Here is a 26,492-nt window from a genome sequence, read left to right as displayed (position 1 = left end):
CTAATCTTATTCTGTTGTACCATGTTTAGAATTTTAAAGGTTTGACAGCACCTTCCCCAATATGGGAAAAGTATTCTGTATTACAAGGACAAATCTAGAGGATATAAGAGTAATCAGCTGTTTAAATGATTAAACATTTTTTGGGGATATTGAGGGTTGGTTATATTATAGGTATCTGCAGAAATGTGGCAGTCAGAATGCATTTCTGTAGTCAAACATTTCATACAATTGTGATGGAAAATTTTTACCATTTGTAAAAGCAGGGGATATTGTACTTTTTCAGGATGCTTCAAGTCCTCTATGAAGCAGATTAGTGGTAATATCACACAGAGATAGATATCAGTGAATCTCTGTCATCCATAGACATTAGCAAATATAGTTCTAATACCTATAGGTGATATATAATGCTTATAGTTATTATCAACTGTATGATATAATGTTTTTAGGAATCCTAAAAGTGTGAGAGTTTACAACCTGGTCCACTTGTAACTGCATGTGATAAGATTGCCATTGTTTACAGCACATACTTATAGTGTGTTGTATTTGAATTTTTCTTTGTTCTCTTATATTAAAAAATTCTCTTATATTGAAGATAAATTATAACAAATGCTAGAAAAGTAGTAGAAAATATTTAGCATAAATGCGATCAGGAGTACATGAATACATATGTGAGGTGAAAAGTGCTATCATGAATCTTAAATATGTCACCTGGAATGAATGTTTGATCTGAAATGCTAAAATATATAACAAAAAAAAGTTTTACAATAACTATGCTGCAGAATCCAAAAGGCTTGGTCACAAATTGAATTGCAGACATTCCAACTGGAGATGTACTTCTTCTTGTAAACACTTTTTATGGTTATAGGTCTCTTCCATTTGTTTCCATCTTTCTCAGTTGATGGCTTCCCTATCAACTCCACTAGGTCATCCTTCTATCTTCTCTCTGGTTGTCCTGGCATTCGTCTTCCTTCATATTGATTTCACTGGGTAATTTTCCTAGAATTCTTTATACAAATAAAGAATTCTAGGAGAATATTTCTGCTAGGCATTCAAAGAAAGATTAATGGAGAAAAAGCTAGTTATAAGGATTGAAGCAAAAATTTGTAAAACAATTTAGGCCAAAATTTTAACGTTTAAACATATAATCAAGAATTTATGGAACTTGTGGGAATATATGGAGTAGAGTGCCGTGGAACAGCTCAGGTAAAGATAACTGTTACTTTGCATAATAATTGGTGATACTGTTTGCATGTTAAATAAGATTTCATTTATTTTTGGTAGTTTAGCCTGATTGCATAGTGTTTGTGAAATTTTTTGGATTGCTGGTTCTGTTTGGATAACTGTAACTTGTATTGAATAAAAACAAAATGGCAGGAAGATTGAGGACATTATATCATGTGTCATGAAAATCAAATGTGATTAATGCATAGATTTTTTAAGGATGGCTTGTTGTCTTGAGTGCATTATGCATAAATGAGGAAATGTGGAAGATTTGTCGAAGAGACTAAATAACCAAAGTGAGAGGATATGGATCGCAGAAAGTACATTTTGATGGACTGCAAGGTACCAGTAGATGAGAGTAGGGAATGAAGAGTGATTGTTAGACAAAGTGTTGAAAGCATTAAGGAGCATAAGGTTGTTGGTAATATTAAGCAGAAGGGTGAGTAAGAAAATAAGTGTTGAAAATATGATTTTGACTGTGAAAGAGACTCGCAGAACAAAAGCAAATATGATTGCGAAAAGAAGAGAGTATGAATGATGGAACAGAAGTGGACTTGATTGTGGTAATAAATGAGAGTATGAATGAACAAAATAGAAGCAAGTGTGATTGCTGGAATGAAAGAGATTACAAATGACAAAACAGTTGTCAATGAGATTTTGGGAATGAAAAAGAGTACAAATGATGGAATAAAAGTATGATTGTAGGAATGACAGATAGTAGAATTGCTCGAATGCAAGGAGAGAGCAAGTGTGGAGTGACAGGAATGCAAGATTTGAAGAATAAGTTTGATCAGAATGAGAAATAAGATGAGGTATATGCTCAGTGAGATTAGACATTTGACAGATACAAATAAAAGGGCACAAAAGAATACAATGAAAGAAAATCATGTGATGAATGACTCAAGAGTGGCGATGTATGGAAATTTCATTATGAAAGGTATGGTGAATGAGCAGGTCCACAAGGTCTGTTTTTGTGAGGGAGAATGAATAGGGTGTAAATAAGTAAGAGAGACTTAGAAGTTGGACATGAAGAATATAATGATGGATATTACTCCTTATTTCCCTGCTCACATCCTCCTTATACAGCTTCCAGGTATGCTACCTTGTTCTACATTCCTCACCCATTCTATTAAAAATTTCTTCCACATTAACTTGGTAGCGACCCTTTAGCAACTTAAATTGTCATTGTATACTGGAAAAGTTGCTCATCAGCAAAATACAGGCATGGATAGAGGGAAATGGGATACTGTATTGGGGGGGGAGGGGTAGCAACATGGTTTTGTGAAGGGTAGGAGGTGTCTCAGTAAATTGCTCATGTTTTATAATACAGTGACAGCTGAGCTGGATAAAGGTAATGGGTTAACAGTAATATTGCTGGACTTTACAAAAGTCTCGGACAGGATATTACACAGAATTCTAATCAATAAACTGCAGCATAAGAGGATGGAAATGGGGTTGGTTAGGTGGATAAGAGGGTAGTTAATGGAGAGATATCAGAGAGTAGTTTATTCAGGAGTAGAGTCCAGAAGAAGGATTGTGACTAGTGGCATGCCACACAGCTCTGTTCTTGAGCCACTACTGTTTAATTTATACATTAATGATATAGGAAAGGATCTGAGTGGAAGTGTTCAGTCATTTGTCAATAATGCAAAATTGGGTAGAGCAATAGCTAATACATCATCATCAAATTACTGATATGTACCCTCAAGTGGTTTACAGGAGAAGCTTATGAGCGATTATTCAGCACCAGGTAAGTATTATAAGGGCTAAGTTAGGTCTTTTTTTTTTCCCCGACGATGCAAGCCCTTTGTTAAAATTTCCATAGCTCACCACTGATTATTACCATGTGTGAAGAGCAAAACTCTCCTAACCCTTCAAAAGAAATTAAATTAATTAATGATTTGTTCACAACAACAGTATTTTAAATTTGAATTGGTGTTACGTAAATATTACAAATGATTGTAAATATTTTCCATAATATTAAGATTTTTTGTTTAGACATGAATAAAATAACACACTTATCTCTATGTTTCAAATTAAAAATTGTATAATATATTAAGATTGTATGTAAAACGTTTGTAATAAAAAATTATAAATCTTGATGACATTTTAACAATATTGCTGGTATTTAGAATTGGTTTTCTTGAACGAAATATCGTCTTGGCGCAGTTTAAATATATTGTTTTTTCTCAGATTTCACTATTCTGAATGCATAAAAATCTTTTTGTAATGCTGTTCATATTTAGCAGCTTTTGCACCATACACATTACATGTTTAGAAGAATTAAGTTAAAAAATTTGCTTCCTGTGTATCACTAATATGAAGCTTTGTGAAGAACACTGCTTTCTGAAATGTATTTCATCACTAAATTACTATCAACAATTTTCCTCCAAATCAAGCTGTTATCTGTCAAGACTAACATTATTAGATCTTATGTTTCTGTCTTTTAATGCAATTATTACTTTATCAATCCACCTATATCTTGGTTCTTCCTCTGGGTCTTTTTCCTGCCAACCTGGCAGATTCTGTTTAAGTGACCATACAACCTGAGATTAGCTCTGTTAACACATTCCTGGATGCTAACAATGTCAAGTTCTTTCCTAATATCCTCATTTTTAATATGATATTGCCATTAATGCCATCCATTCACGCCCTTAATCTTCTCAGGACTCTCATATCTGTGGTTCTTGTCTTTGGTCAAGTGTTTTACTTCTAACCCAGCTCTCAGATCCATAAGTTAAAATTTATTTGAACTCTGTCATGTATACATCTAATTTAATGTTTTGACCAGTTTCTCTCTTATTCCATATAAATTTATTCAGTTGACTTCCTACTATACCAGCTTTGTTGATTCTGTTGTCTATTTCCATATTTAATTTACCACCTTCACTAAAAATTGTGTCTAAGTAGCTGAAATATTTTACTTGTTCTACAGGTTCTCCATTCACAATGCAGTTGATATTTTCAATGTTTCTGCCTATTTTCATTGTCTTTGTCTTGTTATTGCTGATTTTCATACCAAATTTATTACAACAGTTATTCAATTTAGTCAGAGAATGTTGCAGACTTGTAACGGATTTATTTAGAAGTATAACATCGTCCACATAAAGCAAAGAGCTGACATTAACATCTCCAATTTTGATATCATGTTTAATACCACTTTCCTTCATAATGTGATCCATATAGATAATGAATAGCAGAGGGGATAATGTACATCCTTGTCTGACACAGATTTAATATCAAACCATCTTCCTGTACTTACTTCATTTCTAACTGCTGACTTGCAACTCAAAGACAGTATTGCTTGATATAATGTCCCATTGACATTATATAGCTGTAGCGTTTTGAATAGCTTTTCACTTGGCAGCTTGTCATATGCTTTTTGCTGTCTACAAAACTTGAATCCAGATCTTTGTTATATTCCCATGATTTCTCAACTATTTATCATAAATCAAAAATCTGATCCTGACAGCCTCTATCTGGCCTGAATCTATCTTGTTCTTCACCACGCTTCCCTTTTACAGTCCTTCTCGACCGTTTCTCAAGTATACTTGCATAAATCTTACCAGGAACACTCAGTAGGGAAATACCTCTGTGATTCTCTCATTCAGTTTTATTTTCTCTTTTTTTTATATATAGGTACTATGAGAGCTCTACTCCAATCATCTGGAATTCATCCATCTGTCCAGGCCTTCTGAACTATGCAGTGCAGCCACTGCAAGACTTTTATTCCTCCATACTTGAGCATTTCTGGTCAAATATCATCTACTACTGCTGTATTTTTAATACAGATGATGTTAAAATTTTGCAGCATGATTTCGATAGACTGGCTGCCTGGGTAAAGGAGAATGGATGTCAGTTTAATGTGGCAAAGGTATGCATTTTGGGGTGAAAAGATTACCAACTATATACTACATTGCTGGATCTGTATTCCAGGAAATTGACAAAACCAGAGATTTGTTAGTGTTGGCAGATAGGGAGTTGAAGTTTAGAGGGCACATAGCTAAAGCAGCTCATCAGATTACTTGGTTACTGAAGAATACTTTGATGAGCAGAGACAAGCGGGTTATTATTCTTCTTTATCGAGTCTTGATAAGACCCCCCCATCTTGACTACTGTTCACAGATCTCATCACCTGGGTTTTTTGGCAGTAAGGAAGAGGTGGAGAGGATCCAGAAGCAAGTGACCAAGATGGCAACAGGTCTATGGAATGAATCTTACAAGAACAGGTTGAAGATTTGTGGGTTACTGAAATTGGTTGACAGGCAGAAAAGGGCTAATATGATTGAGACATACAAATTACTGAAGGGTTTTTACACGATTAATACAGAGGAAATTTTTCTGACTACATCTTGTGGCGGGAGAACTAGGGGCTATCCTTGGAAACTGAGAAAGAGTGTAGCTAGCAAGGGTGTTAGAACTAGTCTGTTTGCTTGGAGAGTGGTGTATGAGTGGAATAGATTGCCAGAGCAGAGTCTGTTGTGGGTGCCATGACTGTGAATGCATTCAAAGCAACGTATGATAGATACTGTGCAAATGTTGGATGATGCTTGCCATGATGTTTAAGGCCTCCCTCGATGAGTCCTAAACACTCCATGGAGTAGCCCATAATAATAATAATCTCCTCATTTCCTTTTCACAAGACTTTGTAATCTGCATAATCTTAATCTGTCCTCATATCCGACATCCCCAAAACCACTCATGACTTTAGTCTTCTCTGGATCCATTCGAATATATCCTGATCACCATGAAAATGAATGGACCAAATCTGTGCACAGTAATCCATATGAGGCCTGTTCAAGGCCTTGTATAATGGAACTAGAACCTCTTTATTTCTACAAGTTTAATTCCTCTGCATCATTGCCATAATCTGATGTGATGTCTTCACAACTTGTGCAGTGTGACCTCTGAACTTAAGATCCTTTCCCACCACTACTCCAAGGTCTCTTGTCTCCTCAACTTGGCCTATAATTTGTTGCCTTAGCCTTATCACCAGATTTATGAAGTGGAACAATTTTCCCTTTTTTCCAGTCCTTTGGGACTTACTTGTGTTGTTGCAAGACTCTTGTTAAACAGGTAGACCAAGGATGATTCTAATTGCTTGGTGCATTCCTTTAAGACGTGATATATCATCTGATCCTATTGTCTTATTTACATCTAGTATACTTAATTCCTCATATACCTCTTCCATGCTCATCATTAAGTCTTCATTTCATTCTTTACACTTGAGCTTCTGATTTAACACTGAGGATGCAAACACCCTGATGAACTGCCCATTGAATACCTCGACTGTTTACTACAGCAGTTACCAATCTCCCACTTTCATTCGTAAACATCATTTTGCCATAGTCATTCTACTTTCTACTTGTCACATATCGAAAGAACTTGAGTTTTTTTTTTTTTTTTTGTCTGATTTGCTAATGTCTGCTTATACTGCACTTTTGTTAACCTTACCGAGTCACTCTCCTTTTACTATTATTGTTCTTACTAACTGAGTCACTCCCCTGGCCTACTCTTTATACTATTCTTGCTATTACAATTATTCATCTTGTGCTGCCTCCAGAGTGCCTTATTCCCACTCATTCAGCCTTTTGACCTTCAGAATACATTCACACATTGTGAATGTATTCTGAAGCAGAATACATATAGCTCTATACATCCATGCTATAGCTCCAACTTCTCTTTTAAGTTTGTTCTATCTAATTATCAGCCTTTTAGTTTCACATATATCCTTTCCTCACAGAAGCTTTCATATGTCTAGCCACAACCCATGTGATTACTTTATGATCACTCTCACCAAATGGAAGGAAGTGTAAAACCCCTCTCACAATTACATCTTCTGATGAAATGATCAAATCTAAAACTCTTTATCCTTGCATGCCCTTCTTTAAATACTGCCTGAGATAGTTGTGTCTCAAGAACTCTAGAAATTCATTTTCTTTATTCTCAAAATGCTATCTCTTTATTCCAGTTTATACTGCAATAATTAAAATCTTTCATGTTGCTTATACATTTCTTCATATTGAGGAGAGTAAAAGATAACAGCATGGCAGGAAAGGTTGTTCAGTGTTTTGATGAAGTATAACAATAACAGTTTTGAGACAGCAAACAGGAATCATGAATTGAATGTTGGCAGAGCTGTGTGAGGAAAAAGGAGTGCAGCTTGTTAATACATCAGGTGTACTTTAGGGAAGGAAGGAAGGAATTACATTTAAATCGATTTGATGTCATTCTGCTGGAGAGACTGTTACTAGAAGGGAATGTAATGAGTCATTTAAACAAGAAATCAGAAGTATGAAAAGTGATGTGAAAGATGGAAATGAAATGAGCAGAGTTCAGGCACTGAGGCATGACATAAGGAGAAGGGACATTGAAGCACAAGTGAATGTGTGTGTGTGTGTGTGTGTGTGTGTGTGTGTGTGTGTGTGTGTGTGTGTGTGTGTGTGTGTGTGTGTGTGTGTGTGTGTAGAGATTGTCAGCATAGAAATAGTCTCACCTTGGACATAAAATGAGTAGTTGAGTTTGAGAAGATATATGGGGAGTGTGTTCATATCCAAATGCCATTTATTCTGTCATCTTCATAATAAATCCTTATGCTAAAGTTTTGAAGTCATCACATCAGATTATGGCAATGATACTGAGAACTTTAACATGCAGATTTTATGTTACTCCCAGCTGCTATGAAAGTTATTTGCAAACCTATGATACATTTTGTACCTTGGATGGACTTGGGTAATTTATTTATTTTTTTGTCTGTTTTTATCAATTATATATATATATATATATATATATATATATATATTGTATTTTTCACATAGTCCACAAACCCTGCTCTAGAGACAAACATGGAACTTTTTCAAGCCATTTGAGTTCTCCTTTCAGTGATTGGTGGTGTCACACTGGGCAAGACACTCATCTCCCACCTAAAGACAATCAAAGACATCCATACCCACAGCAGGATTTGAACCCGCAGCCTGTTCTTTGGAGAGTGGGTACACTATGAGGTTCTAGTTCCACTATATAAGCCTTGGTCATGCTTCATATGGATTATTGTGCACAGATTTGGTCACTGAGTTTTCATGGTAATAAGGATAGAGAAGGTCCAGATAAGATTTACAAAAGTAGTCACTGGTCTTTGGAATGTGGAGTATGAGGTTCTAAGAAACATTATAGGCATGAACCGATAGCGTCAGTGGCAGAATCATATTAAAAATGAAGATATTAGAAAGGAACTTGACATTATTAGCATTCAAGAATGTGTCAGCAGAGCTAATCAAAGTGGTATGGCCACTTAAATAGAATGGATGAAGAAAGGTTAGCAGAACAGATGTTTGATGCCAAGATAGCAGGAAAGAGATCCAGAGGAAGACCAGGATCTAAGTGGATTGATTTGGTCAGAAATGCCTTAGAAGCACGAAATGTTTGATATGATAATATTGGAGTACTTACAAGTAATAGATTGATTTGGAGGAAAATTGTTGATAGGAGAGTAATAATAATTTAAACTTAATCATGTTGTGCTTCATAGTAACCTGAACACCCCTTGGGAGTACAACTCAGGAAATTGATAATGATGATGATGAGATTTGTTTTCTTGATTTTCATGGTGATGAGGATATACTGTATATTGGAAAGGATCCAGAGAAAACTGACTGAGGCTGTAACTGATCTTTGGGATGTTGGGTATGAAGACAGATTGCGGGAATGCAGTTTGCCAAATTGAGACATTTAAGTTGGCAAAAGGTTGTTAACCAAGTTAATGTGGAAGATTTTTTCATAGAATGAGTGGAAAGGGGGTAGATCACTAGAAACTGTATAAGGAGGATGTGAGTGTGGGTATTCACTTAGTCTCTGTTTTAGTCCCCATTTACTAAAGTGTTAGCAATCTAGAGTGTTATTTTCTTGACTGTACATAAAATAATTGCTCTGACAAGTGTGCTTTTGTTTCCATAAATTCTATATAATGACTAAAATAATATATATCTATATAATATGCATGCTGCTAAGTGAATGGGGACTAAATTTGTTTTTACAGACGCATTTGCTGAAAGCATTCAGCATTTGTCAAGATATGGATTTGCAGTGTGCTTCTCTACATTTTGATACATTTATATTGAACAGTTTCAGTTTTAAGTGATAAGGAAGAAGAAGAATGAGGAATGTCTTAGTACAAACAGTTTGTGTAGATTGTCTTTCAGTACTAAAGATTTAGCAGTATTATATATGTATAGAGAGAGACAGACAGAAAGGTTGCACAACTTTTCCTGACTCTCTCTCTCTCTCTATATATATGGATGAAGAAAGGTTAGCAGAACAGACGCTTGATGCCAAGATAGCAGGAAAGAGATCCAGAGGTATATAATATAAAAATATTATATATTTTTATATATATACCTCTGGATCTCTGTTGATTTTTATATACAAACAGTTATATATATAACTGTTTGTATATAAAACTGTTTATATACAAACAGTTTGTGTAGATTGTCTTTCAGTACGAAAGATTTAGCAGTATTATATATATATATACAGAGACAGACAGAAAGGTTGCACAACTTTTCCTGACAGAAACTTATTTATATTTCTCCTCAAAACAGGTGCATGAGAGAACACATGCATTTATCAGACAGAATATACTTGTACTTGCATCACAAATACTGTAGCTTTAATAGCTTCATTGTATTGCACATTTTATTAATTTTATATTAATACTAAATTAGCACTATAGAAATGCTCTTCTTTGTCAAAAGTGTTAACAGTGTCTTCAGTCATCATATTAAATGGTATAACAGAAAAGTTAGTAAGGTAGATTAAACAGTGAATCATGTTTCTAAATTTATTCAGCTCAATATTATAAACATTTTATTCATTTTATTTACTACTTTATATAATGGAAATTTAGAAATAAATCTTAATTCTCATTTTCTCTCAAATTCCATTTTATTTCTTTCAGAAGAGTTAAATTTCTTGATTTTTGTTGTTGTTACTTTAATATTTTTTGGTCTGTAATGATGGTTATACATATTCATTTTTGTTCGTCACTTTAGTGGTCTCGCCATATTGGTCAGTTGAGCCATCCTAAGGTTAAAGTACCTCTATATGCCTGTGAACATCACTTTTTGCACACTCTTCCAGTCAAAGGTATTGATCCCATGATGCCAGGTGAGAAGAATGTGATGTTTTTATGCTAATACAAAAATATCATGTATATTTCTTACAAAGGCTCTTTTCTCCTATGTTTTTATTACTGGTATACCTGCATACCTTGTTTATTTTAAAAACTTATCAGCATTTTATCTTTTTTATATAGCATTTTATTGTATATTTTATTTATGTTATTCTTTTTACATGATATTTCACCAAAGGTTGTAATCTTTTTTAAGTGAGATTGTGAAATTTATGTTTACAATTCCAACATAGTACAATTTCACTATTTTGGGAAATAACCTTTCTGTGTAGTTTTTCTCCTTCATTGATTTCTTGAAAACACTTTAGTTTTTTAGCATTGACCAATCACTGATGTGTAGAAAAGTTAAAAAACAGCCTGCTTCTATATAGATTTCTTATACATTGATTTCTTGAAAACTTTAGTAGTTTTGAACACATCAGTAAATAGAGAAACTCTTTTCATTTTGCATATTTTATTAATTTTTGTAATTTTTTTGTATATATATATATATATATATATATATATATATTTATTTATTTATTATTGATTTTTAACTCGTCTGGAAACCCTGCTCTAGAAGCCAAACAGGGAACATTTTCAGGACTTCAATGAGCATGGCAGTGGCTTCACACTGGGCTGTAAAATTCATATACTATGCAAAGACAATAACATACATCCATGCCACAGCATAATTCGAACCCACAGTCTTATTGGCTGGAGAGTAACCATGCAGCCAACCAAACTTGAGTGCAATTTTTTTAATGTTTTTATTATTTACTTAATTTTTTCATCGTTGTTGTCATTCTATTTTTGCAATATTATGCTTTCTGGCATATCTTGTTTCACATGACTTTTTTAAGAATTTTCCTCTATTTTTCCTTTTCTTTAAAGTTTAGTAGTATCTATCAAAGATAGAGCTATAATCTTCATTTCAGCATTGTAAATTATATAGAATTAATAGATACTAAAGATTGAACATTATCTCAAAGCCAAATATATGTAGAAACTTTGAAATTTTCACCAGAGAGATTATGAGAATACGATCCGCAGCATTGGAGTTGCCTTTACTTGCACTGTTTAAAAAACACGAGAGCTGACCAAGTATCCATATCGTCACCTTTTATTAATGCATTTTGATATAGATTTCACTGGCTCGACAGCAGTTTTGAACTTGGTTGTTTTCGGCGACCAGGCAATTTATTCTGTTCAAAAGAACATCATAGGTCTAAACTGAGACCTTAGTTACAAAGTATCAGCCATAGGTTCCTTCCAAACTCTTGATATCTGAAATGCCATGGTCTGCAGTGCTGCTCCTGAAAATCTAAATGAACGAGGCAAGAGGTGGGTGAAGTCCATACCTGGGTGGGAGCACCCTCAAGGTTAGCCTTCTCTTTCCACAGTTTCATAGGACTTCCCCCACTCTAAAGACATCACATTATGTTATTCATTGGAGTACTTGGTGGTTGTGAAATCACTGAAGGTAAACAAATGGAAGCATCAGACAAATTTGAGTTCTGTTATTTCTTAGCATTCATAGTATTGGTGGCACCAATACTTTATGAACTGAGAATTCCCCAAAATGGACTGTTCTAAAGCAGAAACTGAGATAGAGCCACAGAAAACTGATCATGGAGTATAACTTGCTTGCTGGGTTTTGTGCATCCCAGATTTTCCATAAATGGTACTTGAATTCTTGATTGATGATTTTGATTTTGCTAGTGATTGGTGAAGGAAACCACAGAAATACGACTTCCTACTGTCAATATGAGAACATGCAGGCCCATACTAATTGAAAACCAGATACATCTTATTAAAGAGTAGTAATAAAAGAAGTGATTAATTGTTTCAAGCTATCCATATATGGAGCAACCTAAGCTATCTGTCTGAAATTTACTGTATTTTTCCCACTTCACTGGAAAATTCCTGTGTGCTATCCTCTAGGATAAGTCTTGCCTGGAAGAGTAGCAGCAAAGTTTTTAGAAGCTACTTGAAAAAATTCATATACCAATATTTAGGTTCAATGCTAGGTCATTATGAAATTGGAAGATTTTTTTGAGTACAATTGTTTGTTTTTCGAGATAACAGATTTATTCCTTTGACTGATATTTGTCTAATGAGATGGCATGTAGTCTGATGGTATTCAACTATCAGACTACATGCCATCTCATGTAGTCTGATAGTATTCGAGGATAATTTCTGCACATGCTCCTTTGTGGTTACTCATACCGAAATGAGATAGAGAATATCCTAGGAAGTACTTGACTAGATGGTTGCTAAGATGAGTGGAGATAAGAATTTTCTTAATGATTCTAATGCTATTAGTAAAGAAGCAATATCTGAGCACTGGGAAGTCAAATCCACCTTGTGAGCGAGTGAGAAGAAGATATTGAAAATTCACCTCTTGCTCACAGCAATTCCAAAAGAACTGAAATAAGGGTTTATACAGATCAGCTTCTGTGTTTTTCATGTCTGTAAGATGGGTAAAATATAGTAGTGCAGGGACAAACACAGTTTTGATGAAAACGGCTCTTTCTGAAAAAGAGAGACCAATATCCCATTCATCTGAAGGATTTTGCTCTTGCCTGGTCAAGTCTTCTGCTGTCAGTATTGGAGCTTCCAGGAATGGCATTCCTAGGATATTTATAGGATCTGTCCTTGGGATTAAGCCAAGTGGTACGTTGACAGTTATCCACTGTCTGATGATTAATAATTTGGTTTTGTAAGGATTGGCCTCAAGTTCACCACTACTTTCTCTGAACTGATGGAGGATGTTAAAGAATGTGCTGATAGAACTATTATCTCTGAAGGTACAGATTAAATCACCTGCATAGGTAATAGTTTTGCACTCTTGAGGGGTTGATGGTAGGTATTCTCCTTATCATGGTGGTATTGTTGACCCATCTCAGAAATGATTCTGAGAAATGGCTAATAAAGGGGAGAAAAGTAGTGGACTCAAAGGACATCTCTGATGCACTCCTTTGCAAAGTGGGATTGGATTTGATATGTAGCCATTTACTATCAAACTGGTTTTGGCTTCAGTGTAAATTCCTCTGAATGCCCAGCATAAGCTTTTTCCAAATCCTGCAAGATATAAAAGCAGAAGAGAAATTCATGTTGGACTTAGTCAAACACTTTTTTCTAAGTCTATGCTGAGTACTGCCAAGGGATACTGTTTATTCTTGGAAAGTTGTATAATATTTTGTAGCAGGAAAGGGTTGAATCCCATCTCCCTGCCTGGGATACCATAGGTTTGTGTGTTGATAAATATCTATCCCATCTATCCCAATGGCTTTAACAGGCCTTTAAGGCCCACAACCTTCCAAGTATGCTTGGATTTCGTAACCGAAATACGAGGATAGAATGGTCACTCCTATGCCTCAAGGTATTCTTGGCTGTATCCCTGTATGTTCACGGGGGCCGGTTTGCCTGCTTGCGGGATGAAAAACACCAGATAAACTGGCGGAAAAAACCCTACTGCCCACACCCAAGACCGGCTAACTTGGCTATGGCTGAGGAAGATCCTTCAGCTCCTCACGTCTCCGACAGGAATCGAACCTAGGACACTCCTTCCCCAGGCATATGGTTGCGAAGTGCAAAGCCACTAGGCTAACCGCGTGGACTGTGCTGATAAATATGCTTGAGAGATTGACCTTCATTCGGTTGCTAATTATTCTTATGAATAACTGGTAGTTTATGTTGTCGAGTGCAATAGGACAACAGTTGCTTATGATTCTGTCATCTCATTTTTTTTTGAGGAGGAATATTGTGTAACTTTTGTTGAAGCCTACTGGTATGCCTGTGTCTGTAGGAATTTATTAAAGAGCCTGATTAGTAATGGTGAGATGGTGTTCCATGTTGCTCTATAAAATTCTATTCCCAGGCCATCTGACCCTGGAAGTTTCCCTGGCCTGCACTGCTTAACTGCTAGTTTGATTTTATCCACTGTTATAGGATTATTGTGGATCACCTGAACTTCAGGTAGCAAGCTTGGTATGTGCTGCATACTTGAAATGACCGTCGCCTGCTCATCTGAGAAGGTTTGCTTGTAGTGGTCAGTAAAAACTTGCAGAATTCCCTGAGTGTTGCTTATTGTGTTCCCCCTGCAGCTCTCTCTCTGTCTAGCAGTCCAGAGTTGCATTTGTAAGAGACTGCAGAAGGAACATCTGCTTCCCTGAATTGCATCCTTCCTTTAAAGTTTTCTTCTTCTCTAAATCTATGTTGGCAAGTAAGCTTTGTATCAAACCAGGGTATGGCATGCCTGATTTCTTGTTGTTGATATACCATCTTAGCTCTTTATATAGCCAACCAAGTTTCTGACATTGTTGCAGGTACCTTTCTCCTTCACAGGACTTGAATTTTAGTTTGTATGATGATCATGAATTGGAACCATTCAGTCTTGGATAGTTCTTAGATTTTGTCTTGAAAGAGCATAAGATGATTGGAGTTGTCTCCAAGGAGAGGAAAAAGAAGTGCAGCTTGTTAATACATCAGATGTACTTTAGGGAAGGATGGAATTACATTTGATGTCATTCTGCTGGAGAAACTGTTACTAGAAGGGAATGTCATGAGTCATTTAAACAAGAAATCAGAAGAAGTATGAAAAGTGATGTGAAAGATGGAAATGAAATGAGCAGAGTTCAAGCAATGAGACATGGCATAAGGAGAAGGGACATTGAAGCACTAGTGAATGCGCGTGCACGTGTGTGTAGAAATTGTCAGCATAGAAATGGTCTCACCTTGGACATAAAATGAGTAATTGAGTTTGAGAAGATATATGGGGAGTGTGTTCATATCCAAATGCCATTTATACTTTCATCTTCATAAGTCAGTGGCAGAATCATATTAAAAATGAAGATATTAGAAAGGAACTTGACATTATTAGCATTCAAGAATGTGTCAGCAGAGCTAATTAAAGTGGTATGGCCACTTAAATAGAAAGGATGAAGAAAGGTTAACAGAACAGATGTTTGATGCCAAGATAGCAGACCCAGAGGATGACCAAGGTCTAGGTGGATTGATTTGGTCAGAAATGCCTTAGAAGCATGAAATGTTAGATACGATAATATTGGAGTACTCACAAGTAATAGATTGATTTGGAGGAAAATTGTTGATAGGAGAGTAATAATAATGTAAACTTAATCATGTTGTGCTTCATAGTAACCTGAACACCCCTTGGGAGTACAACTCAGAAAATTGATAATGATGATGATGAGATTTTTTTTCTTGATTTTCATGGTGATGAGGATATACTGTGTATTGGAAAGGATCCAGAGAAAACTGACTGAGACTGTAACTAATCTTTGGGATGTTGGGTATGAAGACAGATTGTGGGAATGCAGTTTGCCAAGTGTTGTAAATAGGAGAAAAGAGGAGATATGATTAAGACATTTAAGGTGTCAAAAGGTTGTTAACCTAATGATGAAAACCAAAGTCACAAAATCTGCTGGAAAAAATCTACTAACATCTTCCATTGCAATGATGAACTAGAGAGAAAAATCGTGGAATCTAGAGAAATCATTTTCAATGCTGTTCATCTAAATAATAACTTGAGCTACAACCTCCCAGATTGTCATTCAGCTGTAATCATGTACTGGTGTTCACGAGATGCTACTGGCACACACTTTCCCAATAATACAACTAACGAAAGAACAGCTTTAAATACAACCATAATGATTTAATGTCAATTATGTATGGAGACTCTCTATGATGTTCATAGTTTATTTAAGCTTCAGTGTTTTAGTGTTTTTTCTTTTTTCTTTCTTTTATTATGTCACCTGATGAAGGCTGTTACAAGCTGAAACTAGTCGTGTTTATATATTACAACCTTTTTACTTAAATCTCGGTTCTAGTCATTCAATTCTTTATAAAAATATGTATGTTAACCGAGTTAATGATCTTTCTTTCATCTATAACCTTCTTCATGACGAGGCTTCTATTATTAATAATAAAAGAAACTTCAACAGGACACTGAAGAGAATTGGACTAAGCATCAACAGGTTGGTCTTCTTGAAACGTTGCAAATTTCATGCTGTCTTTCCTGAATTTATGTGCTTTAAAGAAAATATAACTGAACATGTGAGGAGACTCTATCATAAAGGTAAATTAGACCTACTGTCTGAAAGAATCTCAGATACTAAATGAACTCTTGCTTTTCTTTTGAATAAAAAAAGAACTATAGCGGAGAAACTGGAAAAATCTCTAGATAATGAAAGTTGGGATACCTTTAATACATACTGTGAATCTCAAGCAGCCACAATACAATATAATAAAGTAAATCTTATACATAAATTTGAAACATTAAAAAGAGTACAAAATAATAGGAACTTGTCAAAACCACACATCAATATTGACAAAGTTATCAACAAATCTTCTTATATACTTTCAGATGTAGAAAAAAGCATCCTTAGTAATGGTCTAAACTTTATTCCTTCCCCAAAATTTATACCAAAAGAGACACTACTTACAAAAATTGAAAAATCTACTTATTCTCCTGCCACAAGATGCAAAACTTCTATGTATTGAATCAATCTTTATTATCAATAACGCAAAACCACCTGCAGATAACATTACTTCAACAGAACGCAAAGCTATTAAAAGGTTAAAAAACAACAGAGACATAATTATCCTACCTGCGGATAAAGACAATGCAACAGTCATCCTCAACTCTGAAGATTACCAGAATAAAATGCTTGAATTACTACATAATGATACCTACTCAATACTCGAGAGAGATCCAACTCGTGAACTTCAAAATCACACAAACAACTTATTAAAAACAACAACTGAATTATCCCAAAATGTTCACTTATCTCTATGCTCTTGCCATCCGTTAATTCCTCGCATATATGGTGTTCCTAAAATCCATAAAGAGAACACCCCACTACGTCCAATTGTAGAAGGTATCAATTCTCCGACGTACAACCTTTCAAAATATCTTGCCAAATATCTAAAAAGTTTTTCAGGCAAGTCACCATCCTTTATCAAGAACACTACAGAATTTGTTACATTCATCAAAGATATTACAGTTAATGAAGATGAAATCATTGCTATCTTGGACATAACTTCTCTGTTCACTAATGTCCCAACAGATGAAGTCTTAACATTACTCAAGGACAAGTTATCCAAAAAAATGTTAGCCTTGCTTACACATTGCATCAGGTCCGGTTGCTTCAAATTTCAAGATACTATATACAAGCAAAATCATGGACTGGCTATGGGTAATCCTTTATCCCCTGTACTCGCAAATATTTACTTAGAGGATTTTGAAACCAAGGCTATCTCTTCCTTTATTTTAAACCTAAAGTTTGGAAACGCTATGTAGATGATGTCTTCATTATTTGGAGCCATGGACATGATTCCCTTATAGTTTTCCTCGAACATCTCAATACCAACATCAAAGTATTAAGTTTACTGCCGAGCTTGAAACGGATAATTCCTTGCCTTTTCTTGATGTCAAACTGACTCGCTCTTCTGGTAAACTTAAAATATCAATATATAGAAAGCCCACATATACCAACAGATATCTACATAGTCAGTCCCATCACTTCCCTCCTCATAAGCTTGGAATAATTTCCAACTTGGGACATAGAGCCCATTCTCTTTTGGATGTCCCAAATGAACTTCTTACAGAAATAAACCATCTTGGAATATCCATTAACTTCTTTCAAAGTTAATGGATATTCCAAGAGAATTGTTGAAAGATTCCTTCTTAATCCTCCTAGACATCACTCAGAAGAAACAAATAGATTCAAAGGCAATATATCTATTCCTTAGATATAAATTAGCAGAAGTTCTAAGAAAATACAATATCAGAACCTTGTTCACACCACTTCCAAAGATCCGTTTCTTAATAAGCCACCCAAAACCTTATCATCATCAACTCAAATACCCTGGTGTATATAAAATATTCTGTGATTGTGATATTCCTTATTTTGGGCAGACAGACAAATCTGTCGAATTGCATATGGAAGAACACATGAGGAACATTACTTACAAGAGACAGCGAGCCAGTGCATTATCTAGTCATATACTTTTCTCGGCTAATCCTAATGATGAAAACCAAAGTCACAAAGTCTGCTGGGAAAAATCTACTAACATCTTCCATTGCAATGATGAACTAGAGAGAAAAATCGTGGAATCTAGAGAAATCATCTTCAATCCTGTTTATCTAAATAATAACTTGAGCTACAACCTTCCAGATTGTCATTCAGCTGTAATCATGTACTGGTGTTCACGAGATGCTACTAGCACGCACTTTCCCAATAATACAACTAACGAAAGAACAGCTTTAAATACAACCACAACGATTTAATGTCAATTATGTATAGAGACTCTCTATGATGTTCATAGTTTATTTAAGCTTCAGTGTTTTTTCTTATTTCTTTCTTTTATTATGTCACCCGATGAAGGCTTTTACAAGCTGAAACTAGTCATGTTTATATATTAAAACCTTTTTACTTAAATCTCGGTTCTAGTCATTCAGTTCTTTAAAAAAATATGCATGTTAACCGAGTTAATGATCATTCTTTCATATATATATATATATATATATATATAAATAACCAAGCTTATAAAATTACTTGGTTATCCTAATATATATATATATAATGTATATAACAGTTCATAATATATATATATAACATATATATATATATATATATATATATATATATATATATATATATATATATATATATATTATAAACTGTTTTATAACACAGAGTTGTGTATCAGTGCTCTCTAAATGCATGCAGAAGGTAGGGATCGTTAGCTTCTGGATTTTATCACTCATCAACCTATCCCATTCAAACCTTGTTAGGACCTTCCAGTCACCCTGTGTACTAAATTTTAGCTTTGGCTGGCCAAGTCTGTTAACTTCTGCTTGCCATCTTTTTTTGGGTCGCAGTCATCAGTTGCTTTCTCCAAAATTAGTTGTAGGAAATGTTGCTGGTCATGGCTTGTCTGAACCAGCTGTTCTTCCTCTGATTCTCGTATTTTAGCAAGATGGTGGAAATATTGAGATTGCCTATGTCAGTAGGTGCTGACTGTTTCTTCTTATTTTCTTTGATTTCTTTTCTTGTTTTTTGTCGTTGTCAGTGTTTCTCATCTTTTGATTCTACAGCTTTCAAACTCCATCTCATTCTCTGATGAGTCAGATAAGGAGAAAACTAGAAGTTTAGTTGTATCCAGGAAGTCAACATTATTCTCAAGTATGAGCAGTAGGTCATTGCTTGCCTCTTCAGTAGATGCTGTAGGTGCTGTTGAGTTTTCTGTTGCTGCTATTTTCCCCTGTTTTGGGAGAAATTTACCTAGGATTGTTAACTGATTGATTGTTTAAAGGTGAATATCCCGTAATGACATACATGCTCATACCAATTTTCTGGTACCCCCCCCCCAAGCCTTTTGGGGACAGTTTTGTGTGGATAGTTGTTTACTTTATGCAGCATGATTTCACACTTTTTGCTGGGCATAGTGCACTGACTGATGTTATGTCTCACACTGTTGCAATTAAAACAGTTTTCGTTTTCACAATTTGTACTGATGTGTTTAGTTGACCCACAATGCAAGCACTCTCTCTTCACACTACTGTAGTTTAGCATAGTTAGTATTAAAGTTAAACAATATGTTAGTAAATGTAAATAGAAAGTCTTATCTATATGGATGTGCATGCTTCAGTGAAAATCACCCTGCATGAAAATTCATGGCTGGTTCTCTTCAGATACCAGACAGAAACCTTAAGAGAGCAAAAACTCCTTCTCAGTACCAAAGCGGTTAATGGTTGATGCTTCTGGCAAGATGGACTCGATCATTGGTTCTTTATCCCTTTATCAGTTTTTGAAAGAAAAAAAATGTGCACCTGGCTTACCCATTGTAGATTGATTAGCAGTGCAGTTTGTAGCATTTGTGTCTTGAAGGTGTGTTTATCGTAGTCTACTGCTTGACAGATTAATGGGTTAGAGTGGATGGCTGCATTTGTAAAAACGTTTATGGGCGTTTTGCATAGGAAGGTGCAATATCTGAGATATTGGCTTGTCAATGGAGCTGTGTATTTCTCATGAACCATGAATCATTGATCGCCATGCAGGTGCACTTGTTTTGTATTATTTGTATTTTTTTGACATTCGAGTCAGCCATGTGTCCCAGCCTGGTGATCCATATGTCAGAATAGGTCTGATTCTCATTTTGTAAAGGAGCAACTTGATTTCCATGCCTAGCCAACTGTCAGTTCAGTAACAAGTCAAGTAGTTCTATTGCTTTGTTTTCTTTTGTTTCCAAATACTTAGCTATATCCCTAAGTATTTGGCAACTGGTTGCTAGGGCATGGGGATGTCAAACATGATCATCTCGCCTTTGGAGTGTGCCCATTTCCTTATGAAGAGGACAGCAACACTCTTAGAGCAACAACTGCTCTAATTCTGAGATAGCAGTCTGCAGCTTTTTGGTTACTAATCACCGCCTTAAGGATTGGACCAGTGTTGCAGTGTTATCTGCATACAGAACCGCTGTTGTAGGTTTGGTGTTAATGATAATAATAATATATTTTGTATTCAGCATCATAGTTATTCTGCTATAATTTGAATATTTTGATTTATTCCCCCACTCTTTTCTTTTTGAAAATAGGGAGTGTAATGGATTCCTTCCATTTGTCTGATTTCCAGATTTTATTTAATATATTTAATCATTTCATATCTTTTCATTTAATCATTTCTTACTACTAGAATCATTTCATATGTAATTCCATATTTACAAGGGTGGCCTGAAAAGTTCTCGGTCTCAACCATAGATGGCACCACTATCAGCAATTTTTTTTTTTTCTAAGTTGGTACATCTGTCATAAGATCCATGTGAAATTGCAAGTCATTCTATCAAGTAGTTTGTTTTATACAGCTGTCTGAAGCAAGAGTGTTGTCTGTATCCCTTGAAATGGATAAAATTGAGTATCATGTGATTATAAAATTCTTTGTAAAAGGTTTAATGCCAAAAGAAATTCATTCGAAGTTCATAAAAGTTTATAGGCACTCTTCTCCTTCGTTTTTGACAATTAAGAAATGGGCTGCTGAGTTTAAACATGCTCATACCAGCCTTGAAGATGATCCACGTGCAGGACATCCAAAAAGTGTAACAACTCCAGAAATCATTGATCAAGTGCACGATATGGTATTGGATGACTGGTGAGTCAAAGTGCATGAAGTTGCTGAGACTATAGGCATTTCAAAAGAATGTGTAGGATATATTTTGCATGAAGAATTGCAAATGAAAAAGCTTTGCGCAAGATGGGTGCTGCGCTTGCTCACAGCAGATCAAAAATGCACTTGCACAAAAATCTCTGAACAATGCTTGGAGCGTTTTAACAAGAATAAAACTCAATTTATTACTATGGATGAGACTTGGATTCACCGTTACACACCAGAATCCAAACGGCAGTCAAAACAGTGGACAGAAGTTGGTTGTTCAGCCCCAAAGAAGATAAAGTTGATTCCATCAGCAGGAAAGGTCATGGCATTGGTGTTTTGGGCTGCTAAAGGCATTTTGTTTATTAATTATCTTGAAGAGGGTAAAACAATAACCAAGGAATATTATTCTTATCTTTTAAACAGAAGACTAGATGAAAAAAAAAATTCATGAGAAAAGACCCAGTTTGCAGAAGAAAAAATCATCTTTCATCAGGACAGTGCACCTGCCCACAAAGGTGTTTTGGAAATGGGAAAATTAAGGGATCTGCACTATGAATTGTTGGAATATCCATCCTATTCCCCAGATTTGGCTCCCTTTGACTTTTATCTCTTTCCAAAACAAACTCTTCCTCGCTGGTCAGTGTTTCCTTCAAATGAAGAGGTGATTGCAGCTGTAGACAGGTATTTTGCAGATCTTCCTGAGAACCACTACAGGGATTCGATAATGGCACTGGAGCATCACTGGAATAAATGTATTAGTCTTAAGGGAAATTATGTTGAAAAATAAAAATAATTTGAAATTATAAATTTGTTTTTTTATTGTTAGGCCGAGAACTTTTCAGACCACCCTGTATGCCATCACTTCCAGGTGTTTATTTAGTTCTTTACTTTTTTTTTTAATTTTTCATTCATCTTAGAATTTCAGTTAATTCATCTAGTATTATACTTTCTACTTCATTACCATTATTTATTATGTTAGGAATGTTAAAATCATTATCTTCCCATATATTTTCATATGCATTTCATGCCTTTTTTACTTGTTGTTGTTGTTATGTGCTATACAGTCATTTTCGACTCTTGGTGCCCTTGTGAACAAAGGCTCTTCATACTACTCGGCTTCTCTTTTCTTTCAGTAATTGTAAGTTCAAGTTGGTAAGTTCTTTCATGTTGTCCATCCAACTCGTTTGTGGTCTTCCTCTTCCTTTTTTTTCTTATTCCCCCAATCTTACACAACATAACCTCCTTTCCCAATGATTCATCAGCTCACACGATATGTCCAAAGTACATCAATTTCTGTTTAGCGATCATCATCTCCAAGGAGCATTCTGTTTTTATATTCTCTAAAACCTTGCAGTCCATGAGATTCTTAATAGTCTCCTCCACACCCATAATTGAAATGAATCAGTTCGCTTTCTATCTTTCTTCTTAATAATCCAGCTTTCACATCCATACATCACTACCAGAAATACCATTGCTTTGACGATTCTAACTTTTGTGGCTTTACTCACACTTCTATCTGTCATAATTTTTGTCAGGTTTAACATATCTTTTTTTTCCCCCCATGACTGTCCTTTTAATTTCATCTTCACATTTACCATCATTTCTGATTCTGGATCCCAGTAAAACCTAACTTTCGACAATTTCTATTTTATCTCCCTCAATTATAAATTCATTTAAATTGCTAGAAGCCATCACTTTTGTTTTGCTAATGTTTAAATTAAGCACAGCTTTGTTACTTTCCATCTTAATCAATACAATCAACCATTCCAGATACTCCTTAGTTTCTGCTATGAGGGTTGTATCATCTGCATATCTTAAATTATTTATTTTCTTCCACCAATCTTAATTCCAGCTGGATCTTTGTCTAAATCAGCCATTCTCACATTATATTCACTATAAATATTGAAAAGGTAGGGCGACACTATAGAATGCCACACCCCCTTTTCCACTCGAACACTGTCTGTTTCTCCAAAGACTGTTTTTACTGAAGTTTCTTGGTTGTCATACAGCTCTATTATCAAGAGAATTAGATATTCAGGTATTCCCATTGATCTCATTTCATTTTGATTGTGTGGATCACCACAGTCTGTGGTGATCCACACAATCAAAATCTTTCTTATAATCAATAAAACAAATGAATGCTTCCTTCTGAAATTCTCTTGTTCTTTCCATAATATATCTTGTGTTTGCTATTTGGTTCTCTACCTTTCCTAAAGCCTGCCTTTTCTTGTGGCATTTCTCTATTCACATATGGCTCCAATCTTTGTTGGATGACTTTACTTGCATGTGAAATTAAAGTGATAGTTTTATAATTATCACAATCTCTAGCATTTGATTTTTTTGGGGGATTGGGATGAATACTAATGTTTTCCAATCCTAGGCTAGTATATTTTCTTCCAAACCTGTTGACAAATTTCAGTCAATATATTCACTACTTCATCCCCAGCTGCTCTCAATAATTCCACTGACACACCATCAGCTCCAGGAGCTTTTCCTTTTGGCAGCTGTTCCATTGCTGATATCACTTCATTTTTCATTATTATGGGTTCCTCAACAAATTCTCTCCTTTTAAATTCTCCTTTAATATTATGATATTTCTTGTACAAATCTTCTACATATTCTTAACATGTTTTTTTTCACTGCTTTCATCAGACATTTACCTGAATTACTTTTTACAACTGCTAATCTAGGGATAAACTTCCCTATAATATCATTTATTTTTCTAAACAGATCTCTTGTTCTACCCGTAATATTGCTTCCTTCAATATCCTTGCACCTTTTGTTTAGATGTTTTCCTTATCTTTCCTAGCCTGTCTTTGGAAATCTGCACTCAAATTTCCAACTGTCTAACCCTTTTTTATTTCTCTGAAGTTTCATTTTTCTTCTTTCCTCTGCTATTTGAATAGCTTCTTCTGACAACCATTCGGACATGTATTTGGAAATATACATCTTTCTTTCTTGTTGCTTTATTAAGAGTATTCTTTACTGCTTCTATGACTGTACATTTTGTTTCTTCCCACAGTTCTTCTAAATCTCTTCCTTTCTTCTCCAGACTTTTTAATTTCTTTCCAACTTCCACTTTAAATGCTTCATTTATAGGTTCTAAATCAAATCTGATGCTGTCCTTTTGTTTCTTCTTAACCCTTAATTTCAATTTAACTTCAGTTAGCAATAATTCATGATCTGTCTCTCAGTCTGCACCAGGTAGTGGTTTTGCTGCTTGGATAGCACTTCTCCACCTTCTGCTGGCAATGGTATAATCTATCTGATTTCTGTATTCTCTGTTAGATGAAGGTCATGTGTACAATCTTCTTTTCTGTTGTTGGAAGCAAGTGTTTGCAATAAGCAACTGTTCTAAACACAAAACTCCAACATACTTTCTCTTGCTTCATTCTTCAGTCTTAAACCAAATTTTTCAGTGATGCCTCGTTCTTCATTTTCATCCACTTTTGCATTCCAATCACCTAATATTCAAAAGAAAGTCTGTTTTATCAGTACTGTATACTACTTGTTGTAGGCTACTATAAAATTCTTTTACCTCAACTTCATTTGAATCTGGAGTTTCCTGTATGAGTATCATTCACTGGGTATGTTTTTATTTTGATTAGAATTATTCTATCAGACACTGGGTTGTAACCCAAAATGTATTTTCTGTATTCTCTTCTAATTATGAATGTTACTCCATTTCTTTGAAGGTTTCATGTCCAGAGTAATACACCATGAAATCATTGGTATCAAAGTGACCCATTCTTGTCTATCTCAGTTCACTGATCCCGAATTCTTCTCATTTCTTTCTTCACTAGTTCCAGTTTTCCTTGATACTTACTTCTTATGTTCCAGTTTTCCTTGATACTTACTTCTTATGTTCCAGTTTACCTTGATACTTACTTCTTATGTTCCAGTTTTCCTTGATACTTACTTCTTATGTTCCATCTTCCTCTTTTACGTAAATCAGTAAAGCAGAGGCTTCTTCAGAGATTAACTCTATCAGAAGTTGAACTTCCAGAAGGGTTTGATCCAGCTTCGTCATTCTTGTTAACTTCATTGGAAGTTCCTCTCTGCTCTTCCCCAGTAGCCCTTTCAGTGCCTTCCGACCTGGGTTCCCATCTTCTAGCACTATATCACAATAACTTAAACCTCTGTTCATAAGATTTTCGTGGAAAAATATATATAGAAGTAGTTTGCCATTGCCTTCTTCTGTGTTTGTTTAGCCTACTAAGTAAGGCTAAACAAACTGCAAGAGAATGAAGAAAAGTATAGTAGGAAAGATTGGGGGGGGGAGAAGAAGCAAGAAGGAAAGAAAGAAAAAAGAGTAGGAACCAGTTTACAGATAATATAGCAGATATATATTACATGAAATAAGGCATAGTCCAGCATCAGGTATCTCGGGTTAGCTACTCCCATCATTGAGGATTTTTACTTATTACACACACACACACACACACATATATTACTTTGATTTTTTTTATTCAGGAGTACTTTAGGATTTTATACATTTACAGTTGTGTTCTGTCCAATTATGTTTCTAGTTCTTCTTTTACTTAGTTATTTCAGTTTTCTTTATGTAAGGTTCTCATTTCCTGTTTAGTTGTGACATTCATTACTTTATTATTATCATCATCATCAGTTATCTCCAAAGAGTCAGAAGACTTATCATGGGAAACTCACTGTCAGGGCACTCCCAGCTACTTCTAATAATTCATTCCACTCATTCACCACTCTATATGCAAAAATCTAGTCTACACACCCTTACTAGCCACACTCTTACACATCTTCAATTGGTAACTCCTAGTTCTCTCCTTATTTTTTCATATATTATGATTAAAATGAAAGAACCTCTTTAGTACCTCAAGCTTCTATCATATCATTCCTCTTTTCTGCCTATCATATAAACTTTGCAACCTACACACCTGCAACCTATCCTCATA

General features: G+C 35.1%; 1 protein-coding gene across 7 annotated transcripts in view; it reads left to right on the top strand.

The window, feature by feature from the left end:
- LOC150110256 (pyruvate dehydrogenase phosphatase regulatory subunit, mitochondrial) overlaps positions 1–26,492 on the top strand; it is a 366,839-nt gene that overhangs the window by 90,766 nt on the left and 249,581 nt on the right. For 6 of the 7 annotated variants that reach the window (XM_090398625.1, XM_090398618.1, XM_090398634.1 and 3 more), the window contains exon 8: positions 10,269–10,383. In XM_090398625.1, coding sequence (XP_090254751.1) covers positions 10,269–10,383 — 115 coding nt within the window. The remainder of the gene's footprint in view (positions 1–10,268; positions 10,384–26,492) is intronic. The other variant, XM_090398642.1, reaches the window with a different exon arrangement.

Source organism: Typopeltis vanoorti, chromosome 1 (genome assembly GCF_054136105.1).
Source record: "Typopeltis vanoorti isolate ZY-2024b chromosome 1, IOZ_Tvanoo_1.0, whole genome shotgun sequence".
In the NCBI taxonomy this organism is placed as follows: domain Eukaryota; kingdom Metazoa; phylum Arthropoda; class Arachnida; order Uropygi; family Thelyphonidae; genus Typopeltis; species Typopeltis vanoorti.
The sequence above is the reverse complement of the archived record's forward strand: the minus strand, read 5'-3'. Positions and strand labels throughout refer to the sequence as shown.